Source organism: Mastigoproctus giganteus, chromosome 9, assembly GCF_048544385.1.
Source record: "Mastigoproctus giganteus isolate SK-2022 chromosome 9, ASM4854438v1, whole genome shotgun sequence".
Classification (NCBI taxonomy): Eukaryota; Metazoa; Arthropoda; class Arachnida; order Uropygi; family Thelyphonidae; genus Mastigoproctus; species Mastigoproctus giganteus.
In genome coordinates this window covers 63,480,632-63,503,742 of record NC_143583.1, presented here as the reverse complement: position 1 = coordinate 63,503,742, position 23,111 = coordinate 63,480,632, and the positions used below count along the sequence as shown (strand labels likewise).

General features: G+C 37.9%; 1 protein-coding gene across 1 annotated transcript in view; it reads right to left on the bottom strand.

The window, feature by feature from the left end:
* Positions 1-23,111, bottom strand: part of mgl (low-density lipoprotein receptor-related protein megalin) — a 1,043,262-nt gene that overhangs the window by 513,514 nt on the left and 506,637 nt on the right. The window contains exon 37 of the mRNA XM_090381453.1: positions 8,525-8,750. Within this exon, the coding sequence (XP_090237579.1) occupies positions 8,525-8,750 (226 nt within the window). The remainder of the gene's footprint in view (positions 1-8,524; positions 8,751-23,111) is intronic.

The window sequence follows — 23,111 nt, the reverse complement described above, 5'->3', positions numbered from 1 at the left end:
AAAGAAGGAGGAAGGGGCCTGATAGACCTTATTGAGCAACAGAAAACAGCGATTGCTAACCTGAAGGATTACTTCCAGAAACATACAGCAACACTCCATCAGGCCATAAAGAAGATAGACAAGTGGTATACTCCACTCAACCTAAGGGAGGAGTCCCCTCCCAACCAGGAGGCACAAATGAAGCTAGAAAGATGGGCAGAGAAGACTTCATGGCAGATGCTACAATGATCTCCATCAAGATCACATAGATAAAATTACTTCCACTGCATGGCTCACGACTGAGATACTCTTCCCCGAGACTGAAGGATTCATGCTCACCATCTAAGACCAAGTAATCAATACCAGAAACTATAGAAAATATATCGCCAAGGAGCCCCGGAGTGTCTGATGACACTATCTGGTTTCAGAATACTTGCATGTACACATGCACAGTATAGTTAATAAATTTGATGAGCTTGAAGTGCTAATCAAGACATCAAAGGCAGATAATGTTGGGATATCAGAGACGTGGTGTCACACAGATATAAGCAGTGCAAAATTGGAATTTGGGGAGTATAATGGGTATTGGAAGGATAGACAGGACAGGAAGTGAGAAGGGGTTATGCTGTTTAGAAACACATAAAATCTAAGTGCATCCAATTGATGTTGGTGGACAATGCAGTGTTGAATCTGTTTGGTCATAAGCACTGGCAAAGGAAAAATGAGAGTAGGTGTATGTTATAGGCCTAATGAATCTGATGAGTATAATGAGCAATTGTGCAGAGAAATGGAGTGGGCCAGTAAATCAGAATGTCTTATAATGGGGGATTTTAACTTTCCAGATATCGACTGGAATTTGTGGGTTGGTCACTTGCACACTAGGAAGACTTTTGAGGATTTATTGGATGACTGTTTTCTGCAGCAACATGTTCGAGTGGCAGCCAGAGGGAGTAATTCTCTTGGTCTGATTATCAGCAGTGATTATTCATGCATTAAGAATTTGCAGATAAAGGATCCACTAGGTGACAGTGATCACAGTGCACTGATGTGGAATTTACTTAAAGATGTAACTACCATCAAGGGTAAAGTAAAGGGACGGGTTTTTGTTTTCGTAAAGGTGACCACAGTGGTCTGAAAGAGTTTTTAAATTCTTTACAGTGGGATCAACTGATGCTGTTAAAAGTCACAAATTCTAAATGGGAAGCCTTCAAGGAATTAATCTTGGAAGCTACTATGCTTTTCATGCCCACTAAGAAATACTGTTCAAGATTTAGACCTAACTGAATCCCAGATGAACTAATGAGGTTTGTGGCAGAGAAAAAAAATGCATGGGATGCATATAAATTATCATGTAACACAGAAGCCTACAGCAGATATAAGCTAGTCTGTAATCAAGTCACAAAGGAGGTTATGCAAGCAAAGGCTGATTATGAGAAATCATTGGCAAAGGATACTAAGAAAATCAACAAAGACTTCTTTACTTATGTAAACTCTAGAAGGAAGGGGAATAATCAGATTGGTCCACTTGATGTTGGTGGTTCAAGTGTTGATGATCCTGCTCAGATAGCTGACAAACTCAATGAGTATTCTGCATCTACATTGACAAATGAGGAATTCTGTAAGGAAGGGGAGGACAGAAGTTTACTAAACTCTAACAGGCAGCTAAATGATTTCGTAATAATGGAGAGCAAAGTGGAGGCGAAATTGTTGAAGCTAAACATAAAAAAGGCACCTGGGGCAGGTGGAATCTATCCAATTATATCGAAGGAGACAACGAGGGAAGTAAGCAAACCCTTAGCTATAATTTTGAGAGCATCCTTAGATTCAGGGGATGTGCAAATGTATCCCCAATACACAAAGGGAGTTCAAAGGGTGACACAAATAATTATAGACCTTTTAGTTTAACTTCTGTTCCGGGGAAAATAATAGGGGTCACTGGTTAAAGAAGTGATGCCAGATCACGTAGGCAAGACTGCAGTAATAGTTCAGACACAGCATGGGTTTGTTAAGGGGAAGTCTTGTCTGACCAATTTGATTGGATACTACAATGTAGTCACAAAGGAACTGGATGCAAAAAATGATTTTGATATCATATACTTGGATTTCAGGAAAGCTTTTGATACTATTGCACAGGGAAGACTGCTGTACAATTGGAGTGATATGGCATTAAGGGCAAGTTGCTGCAATGGATAAAGTGATGGTTGAGTGGGAGATGGCAGAGAGTGGTAATAAATGGACACTGCTCTACATGGACTAATGTTATTAGTGAAGTCCCCCTGGGTTAGGTGTTGGGCCCACTGTGGTTTTGTGTATTTATCAATAATATCGATGAAGGAATATCGGGCTTGTTTAATGACAGTAAAGACAGTACACCACTGCCACAGGATCTATAAAATTTAGGCAGATGGGCTAAGAAGTGGCATCTGAAGTTTAATATTGACAAATGCAAAGTACTGCATATGGGTAGCAGTAACCAGTGGTGAGCTATAGTGGGCTTGCATAGGTTCACGAGAGCCCATTGTAATTTTTTTTTGAAAATTTGCGAGCCCATTGTTGAGACGATCATTTATTTTACAAATGAAATCCTGAATGCAATTATTGAGTATTCAGAGCCGAAACTACTGTGGGGCGAGAGTGGGGCCCCAATTCCAGCATCTTAATGGCGCAATTGATCAGTTATGTATTTTAAAATTACTTCATTTTTGATTTAATTACAGTTGGACCTCTGTTTAACGAACTTCTTTATAGCGAATATTTTTGATTTCCCTTGGTAATTAAATTTAAATCGTTTCTGTTGAACGAAGAAATTTCCATGTAATGGAAATTTTTATTGAGTCACTCAATTGAGTGACTTTTTATTGAGTCACTCAATGCAATTATTGAGTATTCAGAGCCGAAACTACGGTGGGGCGAGAGCGGGGCCCCAATTCCAGCATTTTAATGGCACAATCGATTGGTTATGTATTTTAAAATTGCTTCATTTTTGATTTAATTACAGTTGAACCTCTGTTTAACAAACTTCTTTATAGCGAATTATTTTAATTTCCCTTGGTAATTAAATTTAAATTGTTTCCGTTGAATGAAGAAAATTTCCATGTAATGAACGGGTTTGGAGAGACAATTTTGTATGCATTGTTCTCACCTCTGGCCTTCAGGCAATTTAGGTAATTAGAAAGTGCGAATTAAGGGTGAAAGGGATTACTGTTTCACAATGTTAGTTGTATTCATAAAACCTATGCAGTTACATACTGAGAAGTCGCACTAGTGAATATGCTTTCCATATTGACTAGCAGTCAGAGGATTAAGAAGATTCTCGACACGGATTATAGCCTCTGGTCAACCTGTGTTGTGGTTCCCCTTTACTCCTACAAGAAATCATATGTTTTTTGGAGAAGTGAGTGATCCACACCTTCCAGTAAATTTCTCCTGTCTATGTTTACATGGTCACAGTAGCTGAATATCCGTGTGGTACCGACTTTTTTGCACTGTATTCAAAGAACTAGTGAGAGTAGCAACGTGGGGGGGGGGACTGAGGCAACTAAGATATTATATAAACTTTACGAAGATGAAATGAAATGTTGGCAGATTTTTAAACTTTATCGAGCCTTTCATTGTGTAGAAAATGTTCTAAAATATAATGGCATACAAGTAATAATTAAAAAAAAAAACTGAATTACCAATCTCCAAAAAACTAGTGCGAATTAAGGATGATTGCTAAAGAACTTGATGTGGAAACTATAAAGACTGGTCATGTGTTTGGGCGACGATGAGAAGCTTCTAGCTTGCGGATGGCAATCGTTGGTTGACAGAATTATCCCACTTTGTTCAAACATTTTGAATCAGAAGTAAAATATTCTGGATTATTAAATCAACTTTTAAATTTGGAATTTCTTAATCATTTAGCACTAATGATCAACATCCTGCAGGAGCTCTCTTGCCTTTCAGAAGCTTTACAGAATCACAATGGTAAAAACATATAAATTAATTATTTTAACTATCAGTGCTATAGCTAATTTGAAAAATTCTGAAGGAAATTATGAAGCTAAAATTGAGAGCATGTTGAAGTGGAAAGAATTTGAAGGAATCAAAATCGAGAGTAAAAAAATTACCTTGTGACAAGTTATTAAATGCATTGTTTTATCCTTAAAGGATAAGTTATTAATGCAACAGGGTGATTTTAAATTAAATAAAGAAAATAACGATGCCATTGAAAGAAATTTTAAATATATGCTAACCGAAATCCTGGAATGTGAAAGAACTTTCATCTCAGAGGCAAGGCAGTGAAAAACCGAATAAGAAATTTAAGTTTTCTGATAAAATATGAAATAAAAATTAATTTTTTCGAAGACAGTTTATCTTTAAAATTGAGTGAAATTACCTTTTCAATTAAGAAAGCCAGAAAATATCTTTGAAACCATTGCAATTAGCAGTGCTGAAGCTGAGTTCAAGCTTCAAGCGTAATGAATAATATTGTGACAATAAAACATGTTGCAGATTATGAAGACCATACATCTAAATGGAAGCCATTGCTTTAATTTGATCCCGATCGTTAAGTCAAATCGTCACTCAGCTATTGAGCAAAGCAGAAGATCAACAACAAATATTAATAAAGAAGTAAATTCTATATGGAAATTTTTAGAATAAAATTTTCTTGAATATTTGTGAAATTACTTTTTTTTTCATGTAATCTGTGCAATTTTTTGTTTATTTTTTCTAGAGTTTGTTTTTTATATAATATTTGTTTTTATATTGTGGAATATAAAATGTTCCACAATATAAAAACAAATGTTTTGTGATAGTTTTTATGTTATTTGTGATATGGGGAATATTTCATGTTATTTTTTTATTTGCAATATTAAAATTTTATCATGAAAAACATGTATCCATTATATTTCCCTAGTTTTAAAAAAAAAAAAAACGAATAAAAAAGTTGCGCATGTGACGGGCATGTGCGGTAGATAGTTTATGCCACAGAGTATCTTACTACTCTGTAGTAACATGCGAAACATCCTTCGCGTTTCTTTATAGGTATTTTGATTTGTATATATTGATTACAAAATAAAAGAGTTTTTTACTGTAAATATTTTATTGATCATTCACAGATTTTCATAATTTCTGGATGATGAGATACAATAGATTTATGATAACTAAAGTAAGAGATGTATACTTGCGATGTATAAATGCGCTAAGGCTGTTCAAGAGAAAAACGTTGCATATCATAACTGGCTTGTTTCTAATTCTTCAGTTTCATTTTCTGCCTACACCAAAGCTCGTAACAATTGTAAAGCAGTTATTAATCAGTCCAAACTAGAGTTTGAACAGGCTAAGAGTAGAAAACTTGCTTCTTGCCCTAATGGTAGCCGAGCATTCTGGTCTCTTGCCAAAGCTGTTGGCCACAACTTTTGCCCATCTCTGCTCCCACCTCTGTCCAAACCAGATGGTTCTGTTGTCACTTCAGCCAAGAATAAAGCTGACCTGCTAGCATCCCATTTTTCTTCCAGCTCATGTATTAATGATCTTGGTAAAACACCTCCCACCATTCCCAACACGCTCCATTCAATGCCTCCTGTGGTCTTCCGTCAAAAGGATATCAGAAGGATTTTGATGAATCTTGATGCTAAGAAAGCTCCAGGTCCCAATGGTATTTCTCCACTTGTTCTCAAAACCTGTGCTCCTGACCTTACTCCTGTTCTTGCCACCTTTTTTCACTTTCTTATTCAAACGGTGTTTTTCCTTTTTGGAAATTTGCTCATATCCAGCCAGTTCCTAAAAAGGGTAACAAATCCCTCCCATCCAATTATCGTCCCATTGCAATTACTTCTACTCTTTCTAAAGTTAATGGAGAAATAAATTAACCACCAACTCTTAAACTACTTAGAAACCTTCTGTTTGATCAACGATCTCCAGTATGGATTCCGTCAGTGTCAATCCACTGGTGATATCCTGGCTTATGTTACCCATTTATGGACTAATTCAATGGAAAAGTTTGGTGAAACAAAAGTAGTTGCTCTAGACATCTCAAAGGCTTTCGATCGTGTTTGGCATAAAGGACTTCTAAACAAGCTTCCATCTTATGGTTTTCCAACTGTTTTTTTGGAATTGGTTATCCAGCTTTCTCTTTGATCGCTCACTGAAGGTGATGGCAGATGGCTCTCTGTCTTCTAACTTCTCTACTAATGCCGGTGTTCCCCAAGGTTCAATTCTTTCCTCCACTCTTTTCCTCTTGTATATTAATGACCTTCCATTCACTGGAAATCCTATCAATATTTTTACCAATGATAGCACATTGCATTCCACTTTCCATTTTGAGAAACTTTGCCCTGCTCAAACAGCTTCAACTTCTCGAAAATCTGCTATCAATTCCTTAAATGCCGATCTTCAAGTAATTCTCCAGTGTGGCAAAGAAAACTTAGTTGATTTCAATCCTTCTAAAACTCAGTCTTGTCTTATATCTCGCAAAAAGGATTCTTCTGCTCCTATGCTTATCTTTGGTGACACTCTGATTTCTAGGCAAAATGATATATCTCTTTTGGGGATTACCATGACTTCTAATGTTTCTTGGCACAAGCACATTACAAATATTGCTTCCTCTGCAACTAAAAAACTTGGTTTCCTCTTTTGCTTTCGGCATTACTTTTCTTCCAAACAGCTGCTCACTCTATACAAATCTCAAATCCGCTCCGCCATAGAATATTGTTTTCACATCTGGGGTGGTGCCCCCAAAACTTCTCTCAGGCTTCTTTCCATTCAGAAGAGGGCAGGTAGGTTAATTAATGATTCATTTCTAACAGAGTCTCTCCACTCGCTGTCTCATAGACATACTATTTCTGCTGCATGCCTCTTCTACAGATACGTCCATGGGCACTGTTCTTCTGAATTGGCTTCTATAATTCTCGCTCTCTTTTTCAAAACAGTCTGAACACGTGCTGCCACCAGCGAACATCCATTTACTGTCCAACTTCAAACTCACAGAATCTACTTTTCATCTTCCTCGTTTATTCATTCAACTGCCGTTTTCTGGAACAGCTTTCCTTTATACGTATTTCCTGAAAATTACAGTCTACAGAAGCTCAAGTCCAATGTCAACAAATATCTCCTTTTGTCTTCTTAACCTCCAACCCAAGCACGGTACTAAGTACTATATGTTCTAATACCTCTCGTGTTTGGGGGTTTACATAAAAAATGCATGTAATCACACTACTGGTATTGCGAGGATGGGAAGTGTCTCTAGCGGAAGACGAGGATAATGTCACTTCCGTGATCGATCAAATTTACTTGGTAGAAAGTCCAAAAAAACTGCGAGCCCATTGTTAAAATATTCACAGCTCACCACTAACAGTAACCCAAGAGTAAAGTACCAATTGTGTATTACTACACTCAGGGAGGTGGAGAATGAAAAAAAACCTGGTTGTAATTGTGCAGTCAGATATGAAGTTCTCTTAACAGTGCAGACAGGCTGCCAGAGCAGGTCATGGAGTTTTGTTAATGATATATAGGAATTTTGCTACCAGAGTCTAGGAGCTGATTATCCTTTTGTATAAGGCAATGGTCAGGTAACGGTCTGGTAGCTTCATTTTAGGAAGGATGTAGAGTTGCCAGAACAAGTACAGAAAGGGACAACAAGATTGGTGAGAGGAACTATGTGGTGCAATTACAAAAAAGGCTAAAGTCTGCAAGTTGCAGCATCTGGAGACTAGGCACCTATGGGGTGATCTGAGTGAGGTGTATAATGCCTTGAATGGTTTTGAGTGGGCTCAGCGCTGATGGGATACTTCCGCTTGCTCATATTAAGAACCTGAGGGGACATAGGTTCAAATTGAGGAAAGTCAGTTGTAGAATAGATGTGCGGAAGTTTGCCTTTAGCCAGCCGGTAGTTGATTGCTGGAACAGACTTCCATCTGTTGTTGTGGAAATTGATAGCTTAAATAAATTTAAGGTTGAACTAGACAAACATTTCGAGTGACCAGATGGGTGAAATAGGAAGGTTTTTTTTTTGTCTGATACTGGTAGATGACTCTCATCAACTGGTGCAATACCACCACTTTGCTTATTGGAGGCTTGAAGTGGTGAAACCCATGTTTAGTCTCTAGAGCAAAGTTTCCGGCATCCCCCCCATACTTCTCTTTCAACCCATGCATGGTACTAAGTACTATAGGTTTTGATACCTTTCGTGTTTGGGGTTTTCATAAAAAAAAAAAAAAAAAAAATACTGTATAAGCTTGCTTCCTTGCATCATATGCCTCAACTAATTCTAATGCTAACTGGAAGATATCAAACTCCAAACTTCCTGTGCTTTCTGCCACTCCACATCTTACTCTTAATTCCACATGGTGTAGTTTATTACAAAAGGCAAACATACATAAATACTACAAAAGAAATCTAAAATGCCTAAATCTTAACAAATAAATATGAAACCATAGCCCTGAAATAAATCATATACATATATTATACTCATGGGAAGTTTATTATAGAAAAAAGAATAGCAATTTCATCTCATATTAATTTATTTTAACAACTTTCTATAAACATACAGAATATAACTTACCAGGCCTTTTACTATAAACTTTCATTGTGGTAAGACCAGAAGCATTTTCTTCCAGAGTTACTGGATTGGTGCCATCAGGTAAATTGACACGCATTATTTTTTCATATACCGAATCAAGATAATATAAACGGCTATTATAAACTCCTAATCCCTGAGGTTTTGCTAGGCCAGCACTTGAAGAAACAATAACACGCCTGTCCTTTCCATCTGAAGTAATGCTTTCAACCTGTTAAATATAAAAAAAATTTCCTTTATAATAAGTAGAGCATTAAAGGCCCATTCTTCAAGGATGACTAAAGGGAGTAATTATTCATCATGATTATAAAATTTTGTATTAATTAAACTGTTAAAAATTAAAATGTCAGCAACCAAAATTTTTCCAATAAAAATGTTGACATTCCAATAAAAATGTTGAACCTAGACCAAGGGTTCCCAACCTTTTTTTGCTTGTGGACCCCCTGAGTCCTAACTTTACGTATGTGGACCCCCATATACGCATATGTAATATTCCTAAATGAAATATTTATTTGTAGGTTAGTAAAAGCTAATAATTAAACAATTCTGATATAATATAAAAAATGTAAATTACAAATTTTGAAAATTTTAATTGATAAAATTGAAACATATTTTTACTTGTAATGACAGAATTAGTAAAAAAAAAAAATTAAAAAAAATACTATTTCAAACAACATATATAAATTTATTCCTAAGGTTATTAAATAGGATCCCATTAAATAGGCCCTACTAATGAGATCCTTGTGGCTGATGTTTTGATATTAGCATTTTAATATCTGGCTCCAATTTTGTGAGAGTCAGACGAAGATCACCTCTTTTTACTATATCAAGTCGATTACGATTTTTTGTTAACAGCTGTGTTACACAACTAAAGCCAGATTCCACAAGATAAGATGGTAAAAAAACAATGACATATATTGTAGCTTTCTCCCATAAAAGCGGATATTTACATGCAATGTCACTATTCTTCCATACATCATGCTTTCCTTTTTTAAATAGACTTCGGACTGTGTCATCAGACCGCAATTCAACAAGTTCCTCTTGTAAATCAATTTCAACATCAGCAACATTTACCTCAAATGGAATCAGCACCCAATCTAGGATGTTCAGTTCTAGTAGGTCCTTGAACCGAACTTGCATGTCTTCATAAATTTTTTTTTTAAATGATCAACGTACACAACACAATCATCATCTTTTAAATCACTGCTAACTGAAGCAAAGTTTGGAAACTGGTCAAATGCATGGTGTGAGATTTTAAGGCTATATAATTTGAGTTTTCCTAGGAATGCATTAATGGCTTCTTTGCTAAATATTAAATCACAATTATGTCCTTGCTGCAGCTTATTAAGAGAATTCGGTTTTTCAAACACATATGAGAGGTAAAATATGTCTGTTTTCATGGCAACCAACTGTTTTCCAATCTCCTTTTCGTTTAGAAATGATACAATACTGTCCCAAAGGGCGACAAAGACAATTGCCTTTAGACAACCATCGCACCTCTGTATGCAGTACAAGACGATCAAATCCTTCATTTTCATCACAAAATTTGCGAAAGAGACGATCTTGAAGAGCATTACCCTTAATGAGGCTGATGGTGAATCATGCAATGTATGCAAAATACTTTTGGCAATGCATTTTTTAAATGAGTGATAAACCCTCTGTACCTACCGACCATGGAAGGAGCGCCATCAGTAGCACAAGCCATTAAATTTTTGAGTGGAATATTTTTTTCTCTAAAATAAGACTGGACTTCCTTAAATATTGTTTCACCTTTAGTATCTGTTTTGAGGAATCTTACAAAAAGCATTTCCTCTCTGAGTTGATTATCATCCATACATCTTACATATGCCAATAAAAGTGCTTCATTGCCCATCAAAGTTGATTCATCGAGTTTCATTGCAAACTGTTTCACTTGTAATTGTGCAATAAGTTGATTTTCTACATCTTCAGATATTTCATCAATGTGTCTGGATATTGTGTTATTGCTCAAAGGAAGGTTATCGGTAATTTCACGTGCATTTTTGTTTAACATTGTTGAAATTACAACTGATATCGAAGGCAAGATGACAGTTTCACCAATGCTATGTGGCTTTCCAGATTTTGCTATTATTTTGCTGATTTCATATGATGCTAATAAACCGCAAACTTTATTGCTTGCTTGTTTACTAAAAATCTGATCCAATTTGTTTCTTCCTTAAAAATTGTCTCATAGTTTTCGGAAATACTCCACTGATTTATTTTTCTTTTCGCTGTGCCTTGTCTCCAAATGGTGACGAAGCTTACTTGGCTTCATGCTATCATTAGACAGCACAGTCAAACATATAAGACACATTGGTTTTGTGATATTCTCTGGTGATTCAATAAAACCATACGACAGATATTCAGTCAAATATTGTCTTGTTTTCTTCTTTGCATGAGCCATGGGTAATCTGAAAACAATAATAATATTATTAACCTATAATATTTAATGTTGGAAATGCTTGTCGGTACTAATGGAAATATAGTTCACTAGAACAATAGCGTTCAATAACACAAACAATAGATTTCACCACGATGATGCCGATTACTCACTATAGAATGAAATGACTGCCTCTGACTCACTGACTCTTTCTAGATTAGTTGGTGCTTAAATAATGTTTTCTTCTTCAAGAATTTTCTATGGAAAGAAATTTTTTTTTGCGTCAACTAAAGAAGGTTCCAGAAAATATGGGTATCTTCTAACTGTGAATTTCTGGACTTTTCGATGACATTAGTTTATTTTATTATTATTATTTTTATTTAACAAATTATTTTATTTATAATATTTTATCAGGAACCCCTTAGCTCATATTATGGACCACTGAAATACAATTTTTTTCTTGTGGACCCCCCTCAAAGCTTCTATGGACCCCGGTTGGGAAACACTGAACTAGAGAAACTAATGGAAATAATAAATAGGTGAAATGGAGTTTTTTTTTTTTTTTTTTGGCAGATGCTGTATAAGCTTGCTTTCTAGGATCATTTGCCACTGCTAATGCTAATTTTATAGTATCAACAGCAATGTTTGTGTGTATATGTATAGGTCATGTTTTGTGTGTACATACCTTGTAAACCACCATGTTATAATTTTTATTTCTTATCATACTGCCAACCTTATCATTGTTTTTGTGTTGTATAAATGAATAATGAAGTTAACTGTGTTCTTCCATACCTTTTATTTGCTTACTTATTTGTTTTTATCCATAAGCCTTCTATTTTCTACAGGACCTTAAGCTTATCAATGCAATTTTACCAAAGTGGTATTTTTCAGGAACATATCCCCACATGGTTGTTGATGGATTACTATAACAGTGAAGATGATGCTTGGTGAATGTTGTTAATACAGAAATGAAATACGTTAGCATTAGCATTAGTTCAGGCATATGACGCAAGCAAGTAAGCTTATACAGCATCAGCCAAAAAAAACCCACTCACATTTCACTCCTCTGTTTGTTCCAAATACCTGTCCAGCTCAGCCTTAAATTTATTTAGACTATCAACTTCCACAACAACAGAGGGAAGTCTGTTCCAGCAATCAACTACCCACTGGCTAAAGGCAAACTTCCACATATCTATTCTATAACTGTCTTTCCTCAATTTGAATCTATGCCCCTCAGTTTCTTAATCTGAGCAAGCGAGAGTATCCCATCAGCATTGAGTCTGCTAAAACCATTCAAGGTCTTATACACCTCGATCAGATCAACTTGCAGGATCCAGATACCTAGTTTCCAGATGCTGCAACTTGCAGAATTTAAGTCTTTCTTTGTAAGCACACCCCTTTTTCCTCTCACCAATCTTGTTGTCCTTCTCTGTACTCATTCTAGCAACTCTACATCCTTCCTAAAATGAGGCCTCCAGACTTGTATGCAGTATTCAAGGAGTGGCCTGACCATTGCCTTATACAAATAAATACCTCCTTGTCTCTGCTAGCAAATTCCTATATGTCATTGGCAAGAGACCATGAGCTACCCTTACAGACTGTCTGCACTGTTCAGAAAACGTCATATCTGACTGCACAATTACCCTCAGGCCGTTTTCATTCTCCACCTCCCCAAGTGTAGTATCACAGAGTTGGTACCTTTCTCTTGGGTTACTGCTACCCATATGCAGTACTTTGCATTTGTCAATGTTAAACTTCAGTTGCCACTTATCAGCCCATCTGCCTAACTTTTCCAGATCCTGTTGCAGTAGCATACTGTCTTTACTGTCATTAACACCCTTGCCAACCTTTGTATCATCTGCAAACTTGGACATTAAGCCTGATATACTTTCATTGATATCATTGATAAATACACCAAACAACAATGGGCCCAGCACCAAACCCTGGGGGACTCCACTAATAACATTAGTCTGCATAGAGCAGTGTCCATTTATTACCACTCTCTGTCGTCTCCTACTCAACCATCCCTTTATCCACTGCAGCAACTTGCCTTTAATATCATACCACTCCAATTTGTACAGCAGTCTTCCATGTGCAACAGTATCAAAAGCTTTCCTGAAATCCAAGTATATGATATAAAAATTATTTTTTGCATCTAGTTCCTTTGTCAAAATCACTTAGCTCCCTGTTGTCTTGATCAGCAATTCAAATGCACTTGATGTCTTGATCAGCACTTTAAATTCATCAAATTTATTTACTATACGTCTAGCATTGGTGTATATGCAAATATACATGCACCTGTTCTTACTCTTAGTTACCCTAACACAGCCCATGTATTTATTTGTTCCATGGTGACTCCCAGCAGCTCTTGAAATCCCCACCAACTTGCTCTCTAGGCATCTGCTCATTACAATAGAAGCAGTGCAAGAATCACTTTCACATCTGCCAGTGGCTACTGTTAATGTATTAGTCCTTGTATCCCCCCAAGCTAGCAGTTTTCCGACCCACCTAACATTGCCTTGATAGCATCAGCAAATATTCTTGCACCCTTTCTATTTAAGTGTATCAAATCCCTGTAGAATCAGTTTCTCCTGTTAGCAAGCACAGGCCACACTGAAAAAAATTCTACCCCATGAGCCTTGCACAATCTCTCCAGGGCCGAATTAATTGACAAGGCTCTCATTATATACTTTCTCCTATCGTGTCTGGGCAGAATTGCAGACACTTTCAAATTTAACCCTAACTCGCCACTTTTTTTTTTTCAGCATTGACCTGTAATTGTTAGGTAAATCTGCAGATCTCTTACTCTTAAGGTCATTAGTGCCAATGTGTACAACAATATCACCTTTTGTGCCCTTAAAAGATGATATCTGCTCTACAACCTCATCAACTTCCCCCTCCCTCCCAGTAGACATACCCTGGTCCTGTTCCACCTATCCTTTTTGCATAATATATTCCCCTTCTCCCAGACAATAGAGTCACTAAATAACTATTTCCTGTGGGACCAGCGCATTCTGCCTTGGAGAATTCCGCTGTGTTGCCTGATGCACATGAGCTCTGGCGTTGAGTTGGGCAGCTGATGGGCTCTCATATTAATTTCTTCGAGGGCATCTACCCTATACCTCAAACGCTATAGATGCCCATCAGAATGCTGAGCTGCCACCTAATTTCTTCACAGTCTCTACACCTGGCTAGATCATGTCCTGTTCTAGAAAGGTCTGCAAACATTTCACATTTCATTTTTTTAGACTGTGATGTGTTGGAGAATTGCTCCCTTCGGTTCTCTCCCAAGCCACAGCACTCCTCTTGCTTTGTGCCCATTGCTTTGGTGCTCTAGTCTGGGTCGTGATTCCGTTTAAGTATAATTTAATTAACAACAAAATTTAATAAGATTAATAAATTTTACTGATTAATTGATAATACTATAAATCTAACAGATTTCTAATACAGTGCTACATATTTCATTATCTAATTTTATGTTAAAACTTACGCTATGAAGTTTGGGATTTATGTTACGCTATTCCATATTTTATAACAATGACAGCAAGTTATGAATGTAATATCTAGAGACACTAAGTATTAACTTTCAAAATCGCTATCTAAATTCGAAATAAATCATGGAGCGTGACTAGAACTATAAAGCTACTTATAGGAAATTTAGTATAACAATAAAGTCAATAAAATGACTAAATATAAATAAAAACTTAGCATTCGCCAGAGATGCAAAAATCTTGGCCAACACAGTAATAACCTCATCCAAGAATCAGCATCCATAGTTTCCATTCTATTGGAGGGGATAGATAGGTTAAATGGGATTTTTTTTTTTTTTTTTTTTTTTTTTCTGGCTGATACTGCATAAGCTTGCTTTCTTGTATCATTTGCCACTACTAATACTACAGTATCACAAATGTGATGTCGGGAACACACTTCAGCTAGCCAGCTCCCCCTCTAACTAACTAAACACATCTTAGATCTCATTGCTTCTATGGGCAAGCAGGTCCATTTACAGTTAAAATGGAAGTTCTACATATGTTCGTGGTCTGAATCATAGAATGAATATTGGATGTATTCTATTCCTATATTAAGAACTTACACCAGGATATCATCTTGACAGAACTTCTCCTGTCAGAGCAAAGCATGGTGGACCCAAGATCTCAGCCTTAAATTTCAGAATAAACAAAGACTGCATCCAAAATGGAAAGAAAAATCACACCCACTAGACAGGATTTCATACTCAAGAGCCCGTGCCCAGTTCAATAGAAGCAAATCTGAAGCCATTAAAGCCTACATCGACAAAACAATCAAGATCGGGAAGGCACCATTTAAGGCAAGATGAATTCCCTCAACAACTTAATCCAATCGAATGGCTAGACTACATCACAAGATTTAAGCCAAAGTCAGTATCAGACCTTAAGAGCATTCACAACAGTTGTCAGCAAGATGTCCTTGCTTCCATCATCATTACAAAAAGAGAGCTTATACAGGCCATCAATGATATCCCACCAACTTCTTGCACTGGATATGATGGGGTTCCACAATTCATTCTTAAGCGCGTTAGTGTTTTCATCATTGATGCACTCCTACGTATCTTTAATGGAATCCTCACAACGCAAAGTTTTCCAACAGCCTGGAATCAATATATTGTCCAACAAATCCCCAAAACACAAGGAGTGACATCAATTTCACAATTCAGGCCAATAATGAAAGCCTCATGTCTCCTCAAAGTCATGGAGAAGTGCCTTCTTCCCATCCTAACCAACCAGGTTCTGCCATGTGAATCACCATTCATTCACTATGCCTTGAAATGCAGGTCCACCATTACCAACCTACTGCAAACAACCAACACCATTCTGGAGGCTCTGCAAGATAGGGCTGAGATGGCAATTGTTTATCTGGATATCCAATCTGCATTCAATAGCATAGACATCCATCCCCTCCTGAAACTTTGTGAGGATGGATACCAGATAAAAGGCAATATACTGGAATTCTTGAAGTCGCTACTTACGACAAGGGTCCTTCACTTGACTGTGAATAAAAAATCTTTCACAAGAAAAGTTTGTGTAGGTGTTCCCCAGGGCAGAGTTCTTTCAGGGCTCCCTTTTGAGTGGGTGGCAGTCCTTTACGGCTGCCACCCACCCATTCCTGTGCCAGCAAACAGAATTTATCAGTTATGCAGACGACTTGAAGCTCCTCTACCGGATCAACGGGACCGCCCGACCTGATTCTGTTCCTGAAACCATTATCAACAGCCTTAAGAATCTGATTACATACTTGGCACAGTTTTCTCTTAAGATAAATCCAAACAAATCTGCACAAATGGTGTTTTCACTCAAATTAAACCCAATGCAACTAAACATGGAAATCCACGGTACCCCCATCACCCCAGTCACCAAGCACAAAGATCTCGGCGTTATATTCGACCCTAAACTCAGTTTCAAACACCATGTTGCAGACATTCACAACAAGGTCTGCAGATCAAGATGGCTTGCCAAACAACACCTCCTTCATGTCACAGAGCCTGAGTACACGCTCCAATACATATACCGGTTTCTGCAGCCAGTCATCACCTACGGTTCAGAAATCTGGGCATCGGCAATGAAAACGATGCTAAAAACCATTGCAGCCGATGAGTACTGGCTTTTTCGGTGGGTTCTCTTCAAGCATAAACTGCCACCACTCACACATACTTCAGATATCACTCAACTTCTAAATTACAGAAAAGTCTCCAAACGGATATTCGCCCTCCGCTTGCTGCTCATGTCAATTAAAATGATAGCAGGTGAAGTCAATACACCAAATTTTTGGCAGATGTGCAATTGGAGGATCTCCCCGAAACCCTTAAGAGCCCTCCCCTCTCTACAGTCTGTGGCGTGGAGGCTCAGGATAGGGGATAGATTCCTGCTCATGGAGATGCTCCACAACATCCAGGAGATGGATATGGACTACAAAAAGTTCATAGAGGACAAATCATACAGAAGACGCATCATCAGGGAACAGCTTTCGTCTTCAGCCGAGTGACTTCCATCGTCCTTTCATTTCCCATGTTAATATCAATTTTAAATGTAAAATATATAATTATACGTTTTACGTTCTAATATATGTTTTATGTAATTTTTCCTGTATTAGTTATTTCATGTTAAACCCCTAGAATTGTCGCTGTTGTGGGTATTATTGCATCAGACAATCATGTAACCTTTCCCTGCCTACAATAAAGATATTAATTAATTAACTTCACACTTTTTCAATGGAGTAAAATAACCCCTCCTAGAGGGATCTGCAAAAACCTACAGAAATGGTGAACATTCATAATTTCCTGGACATCCTCCCCCTCCCCAGTATCAGTCAGTATAAGTCCCAGGAACTGGGTCCCAAACTAAAAGAGATGAGACAGACCCCATCCCCAGCTCTGGAGGTCTGTCTTATCTAACTTGAAAATAATCTTGTCTTGCCTGTCCTGAAAGTAATGTACGTAATTACTTTCATAAGCAGCAATATGGAACATGCTAGAGAAAAATTTCTTCCCCCCACCCAAACCTAGACAACTCAACAAGCCATCTTTTTTCTTTACATCACCTGCCATTGGGTGAAAAGGTATGCAGGGTTCTCAAGAGGCATAATATACAGGTGTCCTTTGATGTTGGTAGTCTAAAATCGAAGCAAACTATGGAAGTTGTGGAGTCGCTTCTCCAATAAATTCAGGACATAATTCAGTTCATCACAAAGTTGACTTAATCATATTGATTTCCAGCAAAGCAAATGTTACACAAGGCAAGCATACTGTGAACTGAGGTTTTAAAATTAAGGAGCACAAAAATAACACAGGATTGAGTAGGAAACTGCTGATTTCCATTGTATATGAAAAGGTATGGCTGGTCCTAAAGTTTAGGGTGCAAGAATTCTGGACAGAGGAGTATCATTTGTTGGGATTTCGGGACTTTTTCAATCTAGGCTTGGGTACATTTCACCCACTATATCCAACCCCCATTGTAATTTGATGAATTTGAGGTATTGCTCAAAGCATCAAAGGCGGATATTGTTGGAATATCAGAGACGTGGTGTCACACAGATATAAGGAATGCAGAACTGGAATTTGGGGAGTACAACATCTACAGAAATGATAGACAGGATAGGAAGGGAGGAGGGGTTATGCTATTAGTTAAGAAACACATAAAATCCAAGGAAGTGAAGCCAGTTGACATCGCTGGACAGTGCAGTGTCGAGTCAGTTTGGTGTGACATAAGCATTGGGAAATCAAAATTGAGAGTAGGAGTGTGCTATACACCTAATTACTCTGATGAGTATAATAAGAAACTGTACAGGGAAATAGATTGTTATTGTTATTATTTGGTTTTTAGGAGCATTAGCAACTAAGGCCATATTGCTCCGGTGCGGTGGTCATTCCCTGACCTTTCCGCATGCTCCGTATTTGGTGGTGACGGGCTCGAACCCCGGTCTAATCAAAAAGCGTGTGCTACGCACTGCTGCTCCTTCCCACCTGGCTACGGAGGCGCCCAGGGAAATAGAGTGGGCCAGTAAATCAGAGAGTCTTATAATGGGGGATTTTAATTTCCCAGATATTGACTGGAATTTGTGGGTTGGTCACTCACACACTAGCAAGGCTTTTGTGGATTTATTGGATGATTGTTTTCTACATCAGCATGTTCGGGAGGCAACTAGATGGAGTAATACTCTTGATTTGATTATCAGTAGTAATTCTTCATGAATTAGAATCTGCAGATAAACGAACCAGTAGGTGGAAGTGATCAGTGTGCTGAAGTGGGATTTACTCAAAGAGGTAACTACCATCAGGGGTAAAGGGAAGGGTTATTGCTTTCGTAAAGGTGACTACGATGGTCTGAGACAGTATTTAACTTCTATACAGTGGGACCAACTGAAGATGTTACCATCTTCAGTTGGTCCTAAGAAATATTGTTCAAAGTTTAGGCCTAAATGGATGTCGGATGAACTAATGAGACATATGACAGAGAAGAAAAATGCATGGGATACATATAAATTAACACGTGACACAGAAGCCTATGGTAAATACAAGTTGATCTGTAACCAAGTTACAAAGGAGGTTAGGCAGACAAAGGCACATTACGAGAAATCTTTGGCAAGGGATGCAAAGAAAAACAGCAAAGAGTTCTTTACTTATGTAAACTCTAGAAGGAAGGGGATGAATCAGATTGGTCCACTTGATATCGATGAGACAACTATTGATGATCCTGCTCAGGTAGCTAACAAACTAAATGAATATTTTGCATTGACATTCACACATGAGGAGTTATTCAGCGAGGAGAATGCCAGAGGTGTATTCTTTTTTTTTTTTTTAGGAGCATTAGCAACTGAGGCCATATGCGGTGGTCATTCCCTGACCTTTCCGCATCCTCGGTATTTGTTGGTCACGTAGGTGTATTTAACTCTGGCGGTAAGCTAGAGAATCTTGAAATAACTGAGAGTAAAGTTGAGGAGAAATTGTTGAAGATAAACGCAAGAAAAGCACCTGGGGTGGATGGGAATCTATCCAGTTATTTTAAAGGAGGCAGCAAAGGAAGTAAGCAAACCCTTAGCCATAATTATAAGAGCTTCCTTGGACTCAGGGGAGGTACCCATAGACTGGAGATGTGCAAATGTGACCCCAATTCACAAAGGACGATCAAAGGCCGACACATGTAATTATAGACCTGTGAGTTTAACTTCTGTTCCAGGAAAATTAATGGAGGCACTGGTTAAAGAAGCACTGCGGGATCATCTAGACAAGAAATCAGTTATAGCTCGGACACAGCATGGTTTTGTTAAGGGGAAGTCTTGCCTGACCAATTTAATTGGATACTATGATGCAGTGACAAAAGAACTGGATGCAGGGAATAACTTTGATATTATATACTTGGATCTTAGAAAGGCCTTTGATACTGTTGCACATGGAAGACTGCTGCACAAATTGGAGCAGTGTGGCATTGGAAGCAAATTGCTGCTATGGATAAAGGGGTGGTTGAGGGGGAGAAGACAGAGAGTGGTAATCAATGGACACTGCTCATCGTGGACTAATGTTATTAGTGGAGTCCCTCAGGGATCAGTGTTGGGTCCATTGTTGTTTTCTGTATTTATAAATGATATTGATGATGGTATATCAAGCTTGATGTCCAAGTTTGCAGACGATATAAAGGTTGGCAGGGTTATCAAGGACACTACTGACACTATGCTGCTGCAACAGGATTGAGAGGTGGCAAATGAAGTTTAACATTGACAAATGTAAAGTACTACATATGGGAAACAGCAACCCCAGAGCAATGTATCAACTCTGTGGTACTACAGTGGTAGAGAATGAAAAGGACCTGGGGGTAATTGTGCAGGCAGATATGAAGTTCTCTGAGCAGCGTAGACGGGCTGCAAGAGTAGCTCATGGTGTCTTGTCAATGATATATAGGAATTTTTCTAGTAGGGATAAGGAGGTGATTATTCCCTTGTATAAGGCAATGGTCAGGCCACACCTTGAGTACTGTATACAGGTCTGGAGGCCTCATTTCAAGAAGGATGTAGAGCTGCTGGAACGAGTACAGAGAAGGGCAACAAGATTAGTGAATGGAACAAAGGGGTACTCTCACGAAGAAAGGCTTAAGTTTTGTAAATTAAAGTGTCTGGAGACAATGCACCAGCGAGGTGATCTGATAGAGGTGTATAAAGCCTTGAATGGTTTGAGCATGCTCAATGCGGATGGGATTCTTCCTCTTGCTCAGAATAATCACCTGAGAGGGCATAAATTCAAATTGAGGAAAGACAGATGTAGGATAGACGTGCGGAAATTTGCCTTTAGCCAGCTTGTTATTGTTTGTTTGTTATTTGGTTTTTAGGAGCATTAGCAACTAAGGCCATATTGCTCCAGGGATATGCGGTGGTCATTCCCTGACCTTTCCTTTAGCCAGCGGGTAGTTGGTTGGTGGAACAGACTTCCATCCCTTGTCGTGGAAGTTGATAGCCTAAATAAATTTCAGGCTCAGCTGGACAGGTATTTCGAACGAACGGAGGGGTGAAGTGGAAGTGGGTTTTTTTTTTTTTTTTTTTTTTTTTGGCTGATGCTGCATAAGCTTGCTTTCTTGCATCATATGCCTCTACTAATGCTAATGCTAACACAGGATTGAGTGGGAAACTGGAGGTTTTCATTGTATAAGAAAAGGTATGGCTGGTCCTGAAGTTTAGGGTGCAAGAATTCTGGACGGAGGAGTTTCATTTATTGGGATTTCGGGCCGTTTTCAATCTAGGCTTAGTTACTTTTCACCCACTATATCCCCCCCCCAACAAATCAAAAACTATTCCTGAACAAATGGCAACTGTTAAAAGCAAAACAGCCTCCAGATCATCACCACGGCAGAGAGTAGTCTTCAAGGAAGATTGAACTGTGTATTACGTTGTACTTGTCAAGCAGTGTCAGAATTAATAGTAATAGCCATGTAGTGCAAGAAAAGAAAGACACAGGCTTTTGCTGCACTGAGTGGAATAATAAAAAACAAACAAACAAACAAAAAAAACTAGTATATAAGAAAATATAAATTATTTAAAACATAATATAAATTATAATTATTATATAATAATTATTATTATATAAAATTTATTTTAATATTATATAAATAATAAAGAAATATATAAATTATGAATGAAGATGGAATTCTCAAAGTTATAAAGAATTCCAGAACCAGCGGTCATAAATTCAAATTACAGGGTTTGAGGTTTACATTAGATTGTAGGAAGTTTTCTTTTAGCCAGTGAGTCACTGATTGCCAGAACAAGTTGCCCTTGCAGGTATTTGAGGCTGCCAGTTTGAATAAATTCAAAGGTCTCAACTGGACAGTTACCTGTGTGAGTAGGCAAGCACATAGTTTGTATTTTCTTATCTACTTTTTTTCTTTTTTGCCAGTGCAGCAAATGTCTGTGGCTTCCTTGCATATATGGCAGATACTATTACTACTATTTACCTCCCTCCTGACACAGGTAACTATCTATTTGACCTTTGACTTTATTCAAACTGTTAGCCACAACTGCCTGTGAGGGGCAACCTGTTTCAGCAATCAACAACTCTTCATTCATTTTACTAATCCCTCTCACAGCCTTATAAACCTCAACCAGGTCACCACTGAGGTGCCTGGTTGCCAAGCTCTGTAGCCCACATACTTGGAGTCTCCTTGTACAGTCAACCTTTTGCAGATCATACCACTCAAGTTATGCATCTATGGACCTTTCAAGAAGCTCAATGTATTTTTACAGATGAGGTCTCCATACTAACACAGTATTCAAAATGTGGTCTTACAATTACCTTATACAGTGGGACTATGACCTCCATATCTCTACAGGAAAACGTGCAATAAATCATTGACAGGACAACATGGGCTTTCTTGCATGCCTGTTTACACTGAACAGAAAACTTCATATCTGCCTGTATTATAACTACTAGATTCCTTTCTTCCTCTACCATTTTTAATTCAACTAATTCCCATTTTAATTCAATTAATTCCCATTGCAATTACTCCTACTTTTTCTAAAGTAACGGAGAAATCAATTAACAGCCAACTCTTAAACTACCTAGAAACCTTCCGTCTGATCAATGATCGCCAGTATGGATTCCGTCAGTGTCAATCCACTGGTGATATTCTGGCTTATGTTACCCATTTATGGACTAATTCAATGGAAAGGTTCGGTGAAACGCATGTAGTTGCTCTTGACATCTCAAAGGCTTTTGATCGTGTTTATCATAAAGGTCTTCTAAACAAGCTTCCATCTTATGGTTTGCCAACTGTTTTCAGTAATTGGTTATCCAGTTTTCTCTCTGATCGCTCACTGAGGGTGATGGTAGATGGCTCTCTGTCTTCTAACTTCTCCACTAATGCCGGTGTCCCCCAAGGTTCAGTTCTTTCCCCCACTCTTTTCCTCTTGTATATTAATGACCTTCTTCCATTGACTGTAAATCCTATCCATAGTTTTGCCGATGATAGCACATTGCATTCCACTTTCCATTTTGAGAAACCTTGTAATGCTCAATCAGCTTCAACTTCTCGAAAATCTGCTACCAATTCCTTAAATGCCGATCTTCAGGTAATTCTCCAGTGGGGCAAAGACAACTTAGTTGATTTCAATCCTTCTAAAACTCAGTCTTGTCTTATATCTCGCAAAAAAGATTCTTCT